The sequence below is a fragment of the Zootoca vivipara genome, chromosome 11 (assembly GCF_963506605.1).
Source record: "Zootoca vivipara chromosome 11, rZooViv1.1, whole genome shotgun sequence".
NCBI classification, from domain to species: Eukaryota; Metazoa; Chordata; class Lepidosauria; order Squamata; family Lacertidae; genus Zootoca; species Zootoca vivipara.
This window is the reverse complement of record NC_083286.1, coordinates 49531522-49548661: the sequence shown is the minus strand read 5'-3', so window position 1 is coordinate 49548661 and position 17140 is coordinate 49531522. Positions and strand designations below refer to the sequence as shown.

General features: G+C 44.5%; 1 protein-coding gene across 6 annotated transcripts in view; it reads left to right on the top strand.

Moving 5' to 3' along the window:
* The window catches only part of NEDD4L (NEDD4 like E3 ubiquitin protein ligase), a 259415-nt gene that overhangs the window by 229634 nt on the left and 12641 nt on the right, over positions 1 to 17140 (top strand). For all 6 annotated transcript variants that reach the window (XM_035101003.2, XM_035101002.2, XM_060280348.1 and 3 more), the window contains 5 exons: positions 2660 to 2725; positions 4675 to 4904; positions 5682 to 5803; positions 7957 to 8027; positions 10758 to 10853. In XM_035101003.2, coding sequence (XP_034956894.1) covers positions 2660 to 2725; positions 4675 to 4904; positions 5682 to 5803; positions 7957 to 8027; positions 10758 to 10853 — 585 coding nt within the window. The remainder of the gene's footprint in view (positions 1 to 2659; positions 2726 to 4674; positions 4905 to 5681; positions 5804 to 7956; positions 8028 to 10757; positions 10854 to 17140) is intronic.

Sequence of the window (17140 nt, the reverse complement as noted above, 5' to 3'; positions counted from 1 at the left end):
GCTGTCAGGCTGGTTGTGACCGTTACCGAGACAATGGATGTGATTATTTTGGTACCACATAAATGTTGGATGATGGTGATGATGATCAGGTCGGCAAATGTGTGTAACTGGAACAGGTTTACTGATAGCACAGTGTCAGGCTGCAGTTTCAAATCACGCATAAAAGAAAACAGTCAAAGTTATGACAGTGGAGAACTTCCAACGTTTGCTGTAATTCAAACTCACAAAATCTAAAGGAGCCAAGTTCCTCTTGGCATCTTATGGCTTCTTTGTAGAGTTCAAGAATGTCTTAATTCCTTCCCCCAAGAAAACCAATCCGTCCCTTTTTTTTAAAAAAAAAAAATTCATTTCCCTGAAGAGAAATTTTAACTTGGCGGCTGTACAGCCGTTTTATTCACGTGAATATCCTTTGTCGATGCTGGTTTTATATTTGGGGACCTGGCATTTTCTCTTTTAAAATGCCGGGTTGTAGAGTGTGGCGCTTTGGTGAGTAAACTTCCCCTTCCGAAAAGCGTTTTGTCTCTTGAGAAAACTGTTAGCAAGCAGATGGATGCTTCCAGCTTCAGCAGGCCTGGAAAATGGCTGCTTCATCTGTGCTTCCTTCTGTTCTTCTGGATTGATGTCAGGCCAGCTTTTCCTTCCCCAATCTGAGACAATAAAACCTGTTTCCTAGTGTACAAGATGATTTTTTAATCTTTGTTTGTGGTGCTCGTAACCCACTGCTACGAATGAAGAAGGAGCACTTGACTATATTTCTTAATTTGGCATGCCTGATAAATAAGACTGATTATGTTATCATTAGAAAAAGTGGGATTTGGAATACATTCTGTATATTCATAATGGGGTGATGAGAGAGAATCTGTGGGAAAGGCCCATGGTTTAAAAATAGATGCATATTCCTTCAAATTTCTGTAATGTCCTAAGGTTGTAATTCTAGGAAGCATCTACCTGAATTCAGTAGAACTCCAGTTCCTGACACGTTTTTTTGACCACAATTTCCATTCTTGACTATATGGCCAGCCAGAGAAGTCCCAGTGGGATCCAAGACCCTTATCTCCCTCACAGGCCAACTTTGACAGGAATGCAGCACCACCCCCGTCAGTCATCCCAAATCGTGACGTCACGTGGTTGTCAGCTATCAAAGTTCAAAGGAGGCCACTGTCAATCACCCATCAGCACATATGTTTTTCATGTTTTCCATTAAACAGCAGCCTAACAGGTGCATGTCAGCATCACAGTTTGCATCCATGCATAGGGAATGTAAGGCCTTCACAAATTACCTCCAAAAGGTGGGGGGGTCACCCTTTTCTATATCCACACGTATAGATTCTGGACATCAGAATGTAGAACTCACTGTCCATCTGGGCAACTTAGTCACTAATCTTCCTTGAGTATTTTAATTCGGAAAATCTGCTATAGGTTAGCGATCTGCAAATGTGTTAGCAAGACATTTTGCGAGCAGAATTTTGTCCCGCTTACACACCCCACTAATGTCGCCTTGACTAGTTACTTCAGGGCCGGACCACCCATGAGGCAAGGAGAGGTGGCTGCCTCAGGCAGCGGGATCCACAGGGGCAGCAGATCCGAGCTCCAAAGGATGCCTTGCCTGCTGCTGCCATTGCCCATGGTGGCAGTGACGACAACAGCGTGCTCCTTACAGGCCAGGCCTGCCGCCTCCTCAGCACCTCCCCTGCCATTTCACCTCTGCAGCAACCTCTCAGTGAATTGCAGGTGCTGCTGTACTCCTCGCACCGGTAGGGAGGAAATTCTAGGGGCTGCTGTTTGGGTCTCCAGGAGTCTGCACCTGCCTGGCATGATTCAGAGCAGGGCCCCCCACCCCCGATTATTCCCATTTCAACCATTGGGTAAGGACAATTTGATTCCCCCCCAGCTTGTTCTCAAAGTTGATATTCCCTCACCTTTTCATTCCTTTTTATTCCATCCCCACTTGTTTCTGATGTCGACTTTTATTCACCCCTTCTTCCCTGGCAGGGTGTTGTGCCGTTTTATAGTTTGCTTCAGGTACCAAAATGTCTTGGGCAACACTTGTTTGTCTATGTCAGGGGTCAGCAAACTTTTTCAGCAGGGGGCCGGTCCACTGTCCCTCAGACCTTGCGGGGGGGCGGACTATATTTTGAAACAAAAAATTTGAACGAATTCCTATGCCCCACAAATAACCCAGAGATGCATTTTACATAAAAGCACATACTCTACTAATGTAAAAACATGGGGGCCGTATTGAGAAGGCGATTGGGCCAGATCTGGCCCCCGGGCCTTAGTTTGCCTACCCACGGTCTATGTAGTGGAGGAGGAGAGGAAACTCCAAGACAAAAATCCCCACTGAGCTCAGCATGATCAATCTCACAGGCGCCTCATGAGGATAAAATTTGGGTGATGGAGAGCCTCACATGTCGCTCTGCATTCCTTGCAGGAATAATGAGATAGAAGCAATAACAACAACAACAACAACAACCACAACAACAACAACCAGAAGCATGGGCTGCTTGGAGAGAAGCCATAGTTGTTGGCTAGCTTTGGGGTGAATGAATTGTGCAGGGCATTAAACAGAAGGGGCAAAGGAAAGAGGTGGAAGCAGAATGCCAGGGAACACGTTCCGTTGATGCTTCTTGCTAACATACAACACTTGCCTTTCTTCCAGGCTGTTCCTTATTCCAGAGAGTTTAAGCAAAAGTACGACTACTTCAGGAAGAAGTTAAAGAAACCAGTAAGTATGGTTGGAACTGATAGTCTTCGGAGAGGGAATCATAGAAGTGTAGAGTTGGAAGGAACCAGGGGTACCAACTTGATTATTATTATTATTATTAGAGGGGGGTTGATGAGGCATGACGTGATGTGCAGGGGCTGGAAGGAGCCAGGGGGCGGTGGCTGGGAGGGCGCTGGGCTTCACACACAGTCCTCTCTTTCCAGCAATATTCCAGTGCTTTTCTTGCAAAGTTGCCCTTTCAATTGTTCAATCATGGCAAAGGCTCCCGTTTCCAAAAAAGACAGGGGAGGGTGGAGAGTTCTGATCTCTCCACCATTTTTAATTGTTCTCTAAGATGTGGAGGGGAAGGGAAAGGGGGGGGGAAGAGAAGATAAAGGGTATTCTTCTGCCCTTCCCAATACTCCAGCACACACACCCCAACGCATGCCCAATAAGCATGGCTTCGGGGGGGGGGCACTTTCCCGTTTCGCCTCTGGTGGCAAAATGGGGGGGGGGCAACCCTGGAAGCATTGCCTAACAATTAGCATTCTCAAGATGCTGTCCTGATCCAGCCCCGCAACTCTGCAATTTAGTGTGCAAGTAGATTTCCAAGTTTTCTTAGAATGGAGTCTTATAGCTCTGCAGTTTCCCCCTTCCATTGAAATGAATGGGGATGGTTTGTGAACTGGAGAGAGATGCACACCTGAGCTTATGAGCCTCCACGGAATCATTGGGCAAGGTAGATGAAGTCTAGTCCAAATTAAGTGCTAACTACATTTAAAGGTAAAGGGGCCCCTGACCATCAGGTCCAGTCGTGTCCGACTCTGGGGTTGCGGCGCTCATCTCGCTCTATAGGCCGAGGGAGCTGGCGTTTGTCCGCAGACAGCTTCCGGGTCATGTGGCCAGCATGACAAAGCCGCTTCTGGCGAACCAGAGCAGCACACGGAAACGCCGTTTACCTTCCCGCCGGAGCAGTCCCTATTTACCTACTTGTACTTTGATGTGCTTTCAAACTGCTAGGTTGGCAGGGACCCAGGTGGCGCTGTGGGTTAATGCACAGAGTCTAGGGCTTGCTGATCAGAAGGTCGGCGGTTCGAATCCCTGCAACGGGGTGAGCTCCCGTTGCTCGGTCCCAGGTCCTGCCAACCTAACTACATTTAAGATCCATCAATTGTGGCAGAACTTTAAATGGGATTTTGCCTATTATTTATATTTATGTGTATTTATTTTTATCCTGGCTCTTTCCCAGTCCGGGACTCAAGGCAACTTACATAAATTGGTTGGAAGTTAGACCTCCATCGAAATCAGTGTTTAAGGTTAACATATTACCAATTTTGAAAAATGTGATCATGATGTTGCTGAGGGGACTTTTAGAATATTTGACACACATTTCCGGCACATGTTTACATATAGCTGGTGATAGTTATATGTGAACCCCCCACCCCACTGAAATCTTGTGATGAAGGGAGATATATAAATTTAATAAATAAAAATAAACAAACAAAATCATACTAAAATATCAGTGGGCTTACGTTACTCAGTGGGCCTCACCCAGAATCTCTGGCCCCATCTAGTGCAGGGAATCAGAGTAGGTGCACATTGAAATACCATTTTATCTCAAATTGTGTGAATTGTACAACATTTAGCATCGTGGACTGAACTATCCTTGTTGCTCAAAGCTTATCCCTCTTCCCAATTTTAAGCAAAAGATCCCTGGAACCTGTAGAAATACTTCTTTTTATTCCTTACACTTTCCCCAGTCAATGTTATAACAAAGGACTATATTATCAATGTGTTTTCAAACCACCTCTAAATGGGCTGCGTTTGGCCACCATATATCATAGAAGAGGACATTGTGTCCGATTTTTCACACTTAAGTGTTTTATTTCCTCTTAATGATACAAGCAGGGAATGAATGATAAGTTAAATGCATTCAGCCCAGTGACTGAAATATGTTTTTCTCCCCAAAGGCGGATATACCAAACAGATTTGAGATGAAACTCCACAGAAATAACATTTTCGAAGAATCTTACAGAAGAATCATGTCAGTGAAGAGACCAGATGTGTTAAAAGCCAGGCTCTGGATAGAATTTGAGTCAGAAAAGGGCCTTGATTATGGTGGTGTGGCCAGAGAATGGTTCTTCCTGTTGTCCAAAGAAATGTTCAATCCTTATTATGGCCTCTTTGAATATTCTGCAACGTAAGTTCATCATATACAAAATGTTTTCCCTTTTATTGTATTGTAATTCAATATACTCAAAGACCTGCCAGGGGGTTTGGTTTATCTTTTCTGTCTTTCAATGTGTGTTTTTGTTTTTGTTCGGCCGAAGATTTTTGGCCAAGCTCGCTTTGACTACTCCTGCCTCGCATGTAGCCTTCAGAGGGGTGGTCAGCTTTCAGTGTGGCCCTCGGGCAGAAAAATTATATACACACCTTCTCTGGAGGTGAATAATGGAAATATTCCCAGTTCATGCTGCAAGGGGGTAGCCGAGTCAATCTGCTGCAGCAAACTCAGAGAGGATTGACCATTAACTTGGGTGCCATAAGTTTCCATAGACGTCTGCCTACTTCATCAAATGCATGAAGCGTGTACAGACAGAGAGGGGGGGAAAAGAGGCTGAAAAGACATTTAAATGCAAGAATGCATAGCCTACAGTAACATAAAGAAAACTCAAATGTATAAAATAACAGGACAGATTCTGCACACAGCAGCGGGATCTTGCTTGTTTTATCTCATTTGCACCAGAGAAGTGACTGCACACACAATAAGCCAGCTGGTCTTTAAGGTGTCACACAATGCTCCCGTCTATTAGCTTGATATGGGAGCAAGTATTTGAATAGCTTACATGTTCTCGGTGTGTGTATCAAATAAGCTACATCTCTGAAGGAATATTGTGCCGCTTGGCAAAAAGTGAAAGCCAGCCAGATGTGATCCCAATTTCTTATATCCTTTCTTCTTCTTCTTTTTTAAATGAAGGGACAACTATACTCTGCAGATCAATCCTAATTCAGGTCTTTGTAATGAAGACCATTTGTCTTACTTCACCTTTATTGGACGAGTGGCTGGGCTAGCAGTGTTTCATGGGAAGCTTTTAGATGGTGAGTAATATACAAGAATGTGACTGTAGAAGTAATTCATAACATGGATTAAATGCTATAATGCCCTCTCGCTGGTTTACGGCCATACCGCTTAACACTGGCTTTTTCATGGAGCAAAATAGATTGAGCGCTGTAAATAGTTCAGAGGTTCTGCTGAGTAGCAATATCTTTCCTCCATATAAACGCCTTGGGAAAAGCAAAGAATTTATTAAGGTAGCGCTGCAAAAGCAGCAGCTGTGTAAAACGCCCTACCAAAATGGTGTCACCTTTTAAAAAATCTGCTGTTTATTTCTGCAGCGCAGCTGATAACAAACCAAGCTAAATTTATCCTGTGCCAGAGCTGCTTTCACAGGGGTAGTGCAGGTTTCAGCAAGGGAAACTAAAAACCTGCAGTTGGGTGTAACCTTATGTACCTTTCCGCTTTGGAAACTGCCATCGGTCTGGTTTGCACCTCTTAATAAGTCAAAATATGGCTTACTGAGATGGTGCACAGTTTGGAGCTCCTCGATGATCTTCTTAACCCATGGGTAGGCAAACTAAGGCCTGGGGGCCAGATGCAGCCCATTCGCCTTCTCAATCTGGCCCACAGACGGTCCGAGAATCAGCGTGTTTTTACATGAGTAGAATGTGTCCTTTTATTTAACATGCATCTCTGGGTTATTTATGGGGCCTGCCTGGTGTTTTTACATGAGTAGAATGCATGCTTTTATTTAAAATGCATCTCTGGGTTATTTGTGGGACATAGGAATTTGTTCATTTTATTTTTCAAAATGTAGTCCGGCCCCCCCACAAGGTCTGAGCGACAGTGGACCGGCCCCCTGCTGAAAGAGTTTGCTGACCCCTGTAATCTTAACCCCTGCACATAGCATTTCATAGTGGTATGGACTTCATGCATCGAATGGCACAATCACTCAAAACATGCACGTTTATACCCAAAATCTTTAATCCAACATCTTGGATCAAGGAACGAAAGTGCTTACTCACTGCAGGCTAAAGCAAAACGGCAGTCATGCAAAACATCGCTAGGATATAAATCAACATTTTAACTTTGCTTTCTGAAGAGCTGTGTAAGTTGCGCAGGTTCCACCAGTCTCCATCTTCTCCTTCCCCTGTGCAGCGCGCTGGCGAGCTTTGGGCTTGCAGCAAGGGGGCCCTGCCCCTCCTCCCATCTGCCTTTCCCAAAGATGCAAAAGGGCTTCCTTCCCACATAGCTATTGTTTGCAATTTGTGACCCCCTCCCAGGCAGAAGGGTTGTGGGTGGCGCTGTGGGTTAAACCACTGAGCCTAGGGCTTGCCGATCAGAAGGTCGGCGGTTCCAATCCCCGAGACGGGGTGAGCTCCCTAGCAGTTCGAACCTAGCAGTTTGAAAGCACATCAAAGTGCAAGTAGATAAATAGGTACCGCTCCGGTGGGAAGGTAAACGGCGTTTCCTTGCGCTGCTCTGGTTCACCAGAAGCTGTATGCCGGCTCCCTCGGCCAGTAAAGCGAGATGAGCGCCGCAACCCCAGAGTCGTCCGTGACTGGACCTAACGGTCAGGGGTCCCTTTACCTTTACCTTTAATCAGGGCTACAAAAGTGGTTTTTTTAAAAAAAAATGAATTGTTTACCTTAAAAGGGGTGGGGTGCGATTTAAACAAAAAAAAAACCAATCTAGCAAAAACTGGCCAGATTTTAAACATTGATGACATACCCAGGCAGCAGGCTGCTGCCATTGCCACATTAAGGCACAGGGACCCCCAAAGCACAGTGCCCAGGGCAATTGCTCCGATTCACACACATGCACCCAGGACTGCCCTGGGGAGAGCAACACTCTTGACCAGGATTCTACCTAAGGATTAGCGGGACCAAGTGCCTTGGTTTCACTTCAAGTTATCTGCTCACTCAGTGGGTTGTTAATCCCTGCAAAATGTCCAGCGTTGAATATACTGCTTGAATACGCTGCTCCTTCACCTGACAATGATGGGTGTGTTATTGTTTTTCTCGACAGTCTGCTGTCATATTTTTGCCTTGCTCCTCTTTTTCCCCAGTTCCGCCGGCAGCTTTGCTATGCCTGCCTTGTCTGGATATTTGAAAACGCCCCTGTCTTTTCTATATTGCTCTCGAGAGAGAGGCTACCATTTTAAATTACACTTTGTTTCTTTGCCTGTGTGCAGGTTTTTTCATTAGGCCCTTCTACAAGATGATGCTGGGAAAGCCAATAACCCTGAAAGACATGGAGTCCGTGGTAAGTGGAACACTTGGAAAGCTTATTAGTGTTTTCATTTGCGTGCGTTTCTCCTCCTCTGGGGAAATTATTAAATGCCAATAATTCCTGGAAGCTTCACAGTTTGAGGCACGAGGGTAGTATTATTGAGGTCCAGGACAAATGTTCTCCTTAGCTTTTATTCTTTCTCTTTCTTAAGTGAGGTGTTCCCTTGCCTGACAAGGTAGCGACATGAAGCCCTTAAAGCAATTAAATTCAACAGGAAAATATTTGTGCAATATTTTTTTTTGCTTGGTACATTCGAATGTGCAAGCGCTCAGTGTAAAAACTGCAGCCTTTCCAGACAAACCACAAGCCGCTGCAAAGATTTGCTCCTGGCTTACTGCCCATGGCTTTTCTGGGCGAGGCAGATCGCGATTCCTGGTTCACACCTAATGCCGAGACAAACAATGACTTTGCTGTTGGCATCAAAGCAGCAGCAGGACCAGGGGAGGAGGCAAAGCAGCCACACGCTTAAGCTCTGATTTGGTTTTGCATTACATGCCACGGTGATACACATGGGCTGGAGAGGCCTGGGTTCAGGTTCTCACCCAGTGAGAAGTCTTATTTCTCTGCCTAACCTACCTCATAGGATTATTGAGAGGAAACCCAACTGGGGGGAGGGATGATTTAAATCCTACTTTTTAATCTTCTAAGCTGTCCAGAGTACTGCTTTTGCGCTAGAAAGTTGGAATATAAATGTGTCAGTTAATAAATAAGCCATATATTCTTGGATGGAAGGCTTAGAAGCGTGGTTATAGCTCTAACCACAGTTAGAGCATGGTGCTGATAACACCAAGGTTGCAGGTTCGATCCCCCTATGAGACAGCTGCATTTACCTATATTGCAGGGGGTTGGACTAGGTTAGCCTGGGGGGTCCCTTCCAACTACAATTCTATGATTCTGTGTGTGCTTATTAATTGACTATAAAGTGAATGTGCATTTAGGTATTTATCTGAATGCGCAGCTGAGTGAAGAGGCAACCTCTGTGCATTCTGTGGTGCTCATTTCCAATATGCATTCTAATGGCATTCCCCACCCACATTTTTGCGCAACTAGTTACCTTATTTATATGGAACATTAATCCAGGTCAAAAGGAAATGATGGACCATCCAGATCTCTGTACTTAGAATGCTTAAGGAAAACTGGTACATGCTTATAGAAGACTGGTGCAAGTGTACCAAGTTATTAATTTCTTGCCCAAAATAATTCCTGCTGCTGTGGGAGAAGAAAAGCCGAAGGAATAAACACTACAAAAACCCAGAGTCGAGTCCCTAAGACGGTTGGATGGTGTCCTGTACACTCTTTCTGTCAACTCCTGTAGCCAAACTGGTGCCAAACATCTTGCTCTGCTTTCCTTTGGACTATATCAGCAAGGCTGAGGGGGGTGGGTCTTGCCGTCTGGGTAGCCCAGGACCTCCATACACACTGCCCAGGCTTGCACCCCGGGGAGGTCATTTTGTTGCTGCTAACACAGCAAAAACAACATGGGAGGCTGCCGTTCTGATTACCAGCCTTTGTGGTGGTCTGATTTCACTCCAGAGGTGTACTACTCCATTGTCTCTCGAGACAGACAGGTGCCAACAACCCCAAAGAATGCACACACAGAGCAGAAAGGCCCCTGAATCAAATATTAATGGATCAGGAGAAAAAACAAAACAGTGAGTGGTGTGTATGGCAGTATTTTTATTCTTGTCGTGTTACCTCATATAGCTTTGTACTGAATTGTGTTCCTTGCATTGAAAGCAAAGGCTTTCATCAGTGGAACAGCGCGAGAGGCGATTTTTGCCTATTTCCCCCTCCTCCTGGCACTTTCCTCTCCTCCGCCACTTCCTCTGCTGTTCCAAAGGGTCCTTTAACCCACTGGAGGTGGAAAAGGGGCGGGGGGGGGCGACTGCATGAAGCAAAATCCAGTAAAAAGTGCCTCTCCCCCTGTTCTCTGATGGAAACCCTGCCGGATCAAAGAGCTCTCCATCAACACACAGGACACCACTGGGTCCCTCCATACTATAAACCCTTCGCTGCTGAAGAAATGCAGACCATGCCAACTGTAAATTAAAAACAACAATGTGATTAATGGCAGACCAAGGCAGAGTGAACACACATTTTAAAAACGGCAAGATATCAGATTAACTAATAGGATCAAAAAGCTGCTTCTGCGCAAGCTGAGATAGGCTGGAAGTTTCAGATTATTCTATCCTGTGTGTCAGCAGTCGCAGTTGCCATAAGAAAAGCCCAGCAGTGATTCGCAGCACTCGTATTTTCACTTGTTGTGAGACATTTCCAGAAACTGGAGTTATTTGTTTTGTTATTTTTCTTATTTTCTTATTTTTCTAATTGCGTTAAAGTCCCAGGATAGGCTACAACAAGCTCTGACAAAAGTATTGAACTAAATGAAATTAGGTGCCACATACCTTTTACTAGAAAAAAATTCCTTCAGTAGCACCTTAAAGACCAACTAAGTTTTTATTTTGGTATGAGCTTTCGTGTGCATGCACACTTCTTCAGAATGCATTCTGCATGCACACGAAAGCTCATACCAAAATAAAAACTTAGTTGGTCTTTAAGGTGCTACTGAAGGAATTTTCTTCTATTTTGCTTCGACTCAGACCAACACGGCTACCTACCTGTAACTATACCTTTTACTGTAATGGATATACTGTCTTTTGGGGGGGAAATGATTAATGTGAACTGCCGCTCCCATTACTATAGGACAGTGAATATTACAACTCCTTGAAATGGATCCTGGAAAACGACCCCACAGAGCTGGATCTCATGTTTTGCATAGATGAAGAAAACTTTGGGCAGGTATGTGAGAGTTGTTCCAATTACTGCATTTGTTCTTTTGAGATGTTGGCCTGTGGTATGTATTTATATATATACTTAACAATTCCTCATCAACCATTGTTGCAGTGGGTTAAGATTGTTGATGGTGCTCCCAAATGAGACAATGGGCAGTCCTTATTGGGGAAAGAAGTTAGGATTGCAACTGAGAGAGAATGCTTTAATCTTGGCATCAGAGAATGGCAAAGCATCTTCCAGATTTTCCAATGAAGGCCTTTCCAATGAAGACCAGAATGAATAATGGATGTGTAGCAAGTCAAATGGTTTTGCATTACTTTTGCCTTGCTTTGACACTGCATTTTCCAAATAATGAATGTCTTGTAGTGCCTTCAAGATAGCGCCAGATTTTTTTCAAAGGGTTCCAAGAAGTAAGCACAGCAATCTAAAAAAAATATGCTGCTTTCGGATGGAGTAGACTTCAGCAAAAATACAGCCAGTCCAAAGTATTGTTGGAGACCCCATATAGGTATAGAGATTATGTGTCTACATAGTGAGAACGACTTAATGGCGTCCCACAAGCTTCTGGTTGGCCACTGTGAGAACGGAAGCAGTAGAACTAGTTGAGCCATGGCCTGATCCAGCAGGGGATGTTCTTGAGTTCTTATGGCAGAAGCGACACACTTTGCTGTCTTGTGTCAAGAAAGGTTTAGGGGCCCTGATTCCTATACCCTTGTGTTCTGGCCCATACTGTGTGTGGTTGAGGTCTTGGTTTGTTCAGTTCACCAGGTTCTTGATAATGGAAATCTATTATTTTATATTTGACTTTCAATCATTTAAAAATTAAAACTGATATTTATATCTGAGTCTCCCCCCCCCCCCAGTAATAATTCAGACAACCATAACATAACACAGCACATTCAAAGTCTGTGTTTTCTTGCTTTTCGCTTCGGCTTCAACAGTTTCTCATTTTACTTCCTTACCACCGGGGAGCTGAAAGCTTCGCACAAAGGGATTCTTGTTGAGAGAAGCGGTGTGCAATTTAGGAGACAAAGGTCATAACAACTTGTAAAGGTTTTGCAAAATTAGAACTGTGTTGTCGGGTGCAGTAGTTGTGGCCGTGTACACAGCACCTGTAGTCTACAACTCATTCACTCCAGAGAAATTCAGCTGGCTTTAAATGCAGAACTAATTTGAAGTAAATAGGTTGTGAACTGCAATCGCATGCATGTCTTGGGCAGGTGCATTATAGGAGACCTAGTGAAATGTACCCTCAAATGTGGCCTTAAAGATGGTTTGCAGCTATAACTGAGCAGTCACTTGCCACACCTTCGTCCCATTTACCATATTTTTCTTTGTATAAGACTAGGTTTCCCCCCTAAAAAATAATGTCAAAAATTAGGGAGCATCTTATACATGGATACACCCCCCTATTTTCTTAAATCTGAGTCCCCCAAAATAGGGGGCGTCTTTTAGACTGAAAAATACTCTCTAGCTTCACCCGCCTTTCTTTCTTTTCCATTGCACTCAAATTCCTCCAGGGGCGGTACTGGGAAGATGGACAGAGACACAAGATCAGGCATCCCCAAACTTCGGCCCTCCAGATGTTTTGGACTACAATTCCCATCTTCCCCGACCACTGGTCCTGTTAGCTAGGGATCATGGGAGTTGTAGGCCAAAACATCTGGAGGGCCGAAGTTTGGGGATGCCTGCACAAGATAATTGTAATCTGTCCTTGGCTCTTCTGTGCCTCCTGCCGTCGTCCTTTTCCCTTTCTGCTTAAAGAAATGCTCTGTCACAAGTCTCATTTGTTCTATCTTTGCTGTTCTCTCTCCTCCAGATAACACTTCTGGAGCTTTGATTCTTGCTTGTGGTTTCTCTAAACTAATTATTGCTAAGCATTTGCCCCATTAGGCTTTGCTTTCTTTCAGTCTGCTGCTTCCTCTTTAATTAACTGTAAATTTTCATCGTTTTTCTTTCATGTTTTCTAAGTGGCTCTTGCATGGGGGGAGCGGGTAATAATAATGAATGAGTTAAGAGCAGTGTGCGGCACGGTGCTCAGGTTTATTCTAAGCTTTTTGCCATGTGGTGTTCCTCCTCTTCGCAGAACAATGTTCTGGTAGCAAGTGTTCATACAGGCAGTACCCAAATATATTTTGGGGGTTATTATTTCTTTTAGAAGCCAATCCATGTGTTCTTCTTCATTCTAATACAGGCATGTCAAACCTGCGGCCCTCCAGATGTTTTGGCCTACAACTCCCATGATCCCTAGCTAGCAGGACCAGTGGTTGGGGAAGATGGGAATTGTAGTCCAAAACATCTGGAGGGCCGCAGGTTTGACATGCCTGTTCTAATACATTTGACATTCTGTTCCATGCATTTGGGTGTGCGGGAGAGCACCCCCTTTTTTGGTTGGGGGGGTTTGCTATTTTTTTAAAATCATATTTCCATCAAGTGTTTAAACTCCAAACATTGCTGCCATGCAATCTCCATTCATTTCAAGAGGTTATACAGTGGTACCTCTACGTACGAATTTAATGCATTCCGAATGCACATTTGTAAGTCGAAAAAAATTGCAAGTCGAATCCCATAGGAATGTATTGGGAGAAAAAAATTGTAAGTAGAAGCAACCCTATCTAAAAATTCGTAAGTAGGAAAAAATCCTATCGAAACCGCATCCAAGATGGCGGACGGAGCTCCATTCGTAAGTAGAAACATTTGTAAGTAGAGGTACCACTGTAGTACTGCAGGCTTGACACCAGTGTGGTGTCACAACTAGAGTGTTGGACTGAGACTTAGGAGACCCGGGTTCGAATCCCCACTCTTCCATGCAGCCTGCCTAGGCCAATAATTTTCTCTCAGCCTAACCTACCTCATGGTTTGTTTGTTTGTTGTTGTTGTTTTTGTGAGCATAAAACCCCACCTTGAGCTCCTTGGAGGAAATGTGGGCTGTCAATGTCATGACTAAATAATAAATAAAAGCAAATGTTATCCCAAACTGGGTAAGCCCTCAATTGTAGCTTTGCACAGGTGAGGCGGGCAATAAATAAATTGAGAGTGGGTTTCCTCCATTCTCCTCCATTTGTTTTTTATTTACTTCTCTCCCCCCCCAATGCAATACTATAATTGTGTAAGCAAAACAAGCATAAGATGTGAGTTACCTACAACCGACGTTAAATAATTACAATTGTCTTTCAAATACAGCATGAATTTCTTCTAGTATTTCAGGAAAATCTGGTCCTGGCTGGTTCCAAATTTTCCGTTAATCTCACCAGCTCAGCATAGTCCATCAATTTCGTTTGCCGTTCCTCTTTTGTTGGCATTTCTTCCTGTTGGGCTAATAGTATTCTTGTTGCATTAGTCACATATAAACAGAAGTAACCATAGTTTCCTACATATGTAGGACGCGGGTGGCACTGTGGGTGAAACCACAGAGCCCTAGGGCTTGCTGATCAGAAGGTTGGCTGTTCGAATCCCCGCGATGGGGTGAGCTTCTGTTGCTCCTGCCAACCTAGCAGTTCGAAAGCATGCAGTGCAAGTAGATAAATAGGTACCGCTCCGGCGGGAAGGTAAACAGCGTTTCCGTGCGCTGCTCTGGTTCCCCAGAAGCGGCTTAGTCATTCTGGCCACGGAAGCTGTACGCCGGCTCCTTCGGCCAGTAAAGCGAGATGAGCGCCGCAACCCCAGAGTCCGCGACTGGACCTAACGGTCAGGGGTCCCTTTACCTTTATGTATCACAACATTAATATGAGCATGACATAACAATTCCCAACTGTTAATGTGATTAGTTGGGCCCTTTATAAAAACACAATCTACTCAATGTTTCATGAGAAGGAGGGGTATTCCTTCTCCTGGGCATTACCAATTATGATTCATCATATAGCATGCTTCATGAATACAGTATATCCCAAGTTTTTAGGAGGATATGAGTGCTTTGCTTCCACTATAGTTGAAAGGAGGCTCATCGGTTTCTCCCTTCACTTTTATCACGCTTGATCTAGTCTAAATGCCGGTCTGAATTTGTATCAGGCCGTCCAGGAATTGCACATCATCGTGGGATTTTTCTGATTCAGTATTCTTCAGCTCAGAATAACTAGGTTACCAGCTTTAGATCACTCCTTTGTGCTTCGTATAATGTCAATATTGCAAGAACTTCTCTAGTTTAATGTTTTCTTTTTTCCAATTCTACCTTGGAATTATTATGCTGAAGCAATGCATATCCAAAAGGAAAATCAACACTAGACTTGCGGGAAAGATATATGAGCAACGGCTAATTTGGTTAATGGGTTTTCCCTTTAAAAGCGATATGGATTTTAAAAAATAAAAATAAAATAAACGTTGCTGGTAAAGAGTGCCAAGCACATTCCTCCATAAAAATTACTCCAAATCATTAAGTATGAAGTATATATTTCATCTTGGAAACATCCTTAAGGCTCATTTCATGCATTTCATGCATTTATTTATCTGATGATCACAAGGTCGTTCACAACATAAAAATACAAAATGAGAACACAAAATATGTAATAAGAACAAGAACAAACCACACCCACAGACACATTTAAAAGAACATAGAATGTTAATCAGCCAAAGGCCTCGTTAAAGAGAAACGTTTTCGCCTGGCACCTAAAAATATGTAATGAAAGGGGCATTACATAGGGGACATTTTTTCAGGCTGAGGACCACATTCTTTCAAGGGCAACCTTCTGAGGGTGATCTGGAGGCCACGGTCAAGAGGAACAGATACAATTCTTAACCTTTGTCCAGCAGGCTATATCTCAGCCCTGCAAAAGTCAAAAGGCTTCTTATTCACAAGCCACCAACACATATCACCATCTTCTATGCAGGAAACCAAGATGAATTTTCACAGTTGGAAGGGCACATTCCAGCTAGGTAGAATCTAGGGCTGGGCAATATCTAGTTTTCAATATCGCAATATATCACCAGCTAAACTGTAATGATGCTGGTTGCCTTCTCACGAGTAAAGCGCTCCAAACTCTGCGACTGGTTTTTACAGAGTTTTAATATATACATATGCACAAAACAGAGCATCAAAATCCATGACTGCCTTAGTCCGAATCAGAATCCGGAAGCACCGCCCATTGTGACTTTCGCCATCAAAACACCCTTGTCGCCTTGAATCTCTTCTCCTTGCGTGTCTTCCCCCCCCCTCCACTGTTGGGGTGAGGGGGCTGCTCAGCTGAAAAGCCGGTGCTGTCTCCTCTGGAGCCTCCCCCTCCTGGGCGCTTTGGTCCAACCCTTCAAACCTTCCCTCTGGGAACCTTTCACTCTCGGCATCCTGCCCCGCTCTGCCCCGCTTCCTGAGCCCCAGCACCACCTTCCGAAGGATGTTGCAAGACGCTAGCATTCCGGGCTACTTCTCCCTTGGAGAGCCCTGGTCCCAACTTCCTGGACTCTCCGCTGACCCCTGGTGGTCCCCTGACATAAACATTGCTATATACGAATATGGGACCCAGGTGGTGCTGTGGGTTAAACCACTGAGCCTAGGGCTTGCTGATCAGAAGGTCAGCGGTTCGAATCCCCGTGACGGGGTGAGCTCTCGTTGCTCAGTCACTGCTCCTGCCAACCTAGCAGTTCGAAAGCACGTCAAAGTGCAAGTAGATAAATAGGAACCGCTACAGCGGGAAGGTAAACGGCGTTTCCGTGTGCTGCTCTGGTTCGCCAGAAGCGGCTTTGTCATGCTGGCCACATGATCTGGAAGCTGTACGCCGGCTCCCTCGGCCAATAAAGCAAGATGAGCGCGCAAGATGAGTCGGTCACGACTGGACCTAATGGTCAGGGGTACCTTTACCTTTATATACAAATATATCAAAATGTCGGAATTCAAAATGGAGCCACGTAGAGGCATTGACTGGCCTCACGGTTTTCCCCACATTGTGATTTTTGCATAGCGTGCACGCACACACACACACACACACACACACACACACACACATATCATTGTTTGCAATATATTACCCGATCAAAAATTATGAAACCAACATCACAATATGGACTTCAAACCGGTTTTGGACGAAATATTGATATATCACCCAGCCCTAGTAGAAGGACTCGAGGAGAGAGAGCTAGTAATGGGTATAGCATGGGGAGAGTCTCAAGCCCAGGACTGGAAAGGGGGGGCTGTATTTATCCACCAGGCCTGAGGCCCCCCATCCCTGCATTACACAGTGGCAAACTCAGGTTTGCCATCCGATGCATATTCCAACATGTGAGCTGCAGTCCATTTCAGCTGCCTGTCAAACATTCACCTGTCTTATTCATATGTTTGCAAACACATTTTCCCATATGCATGCCTT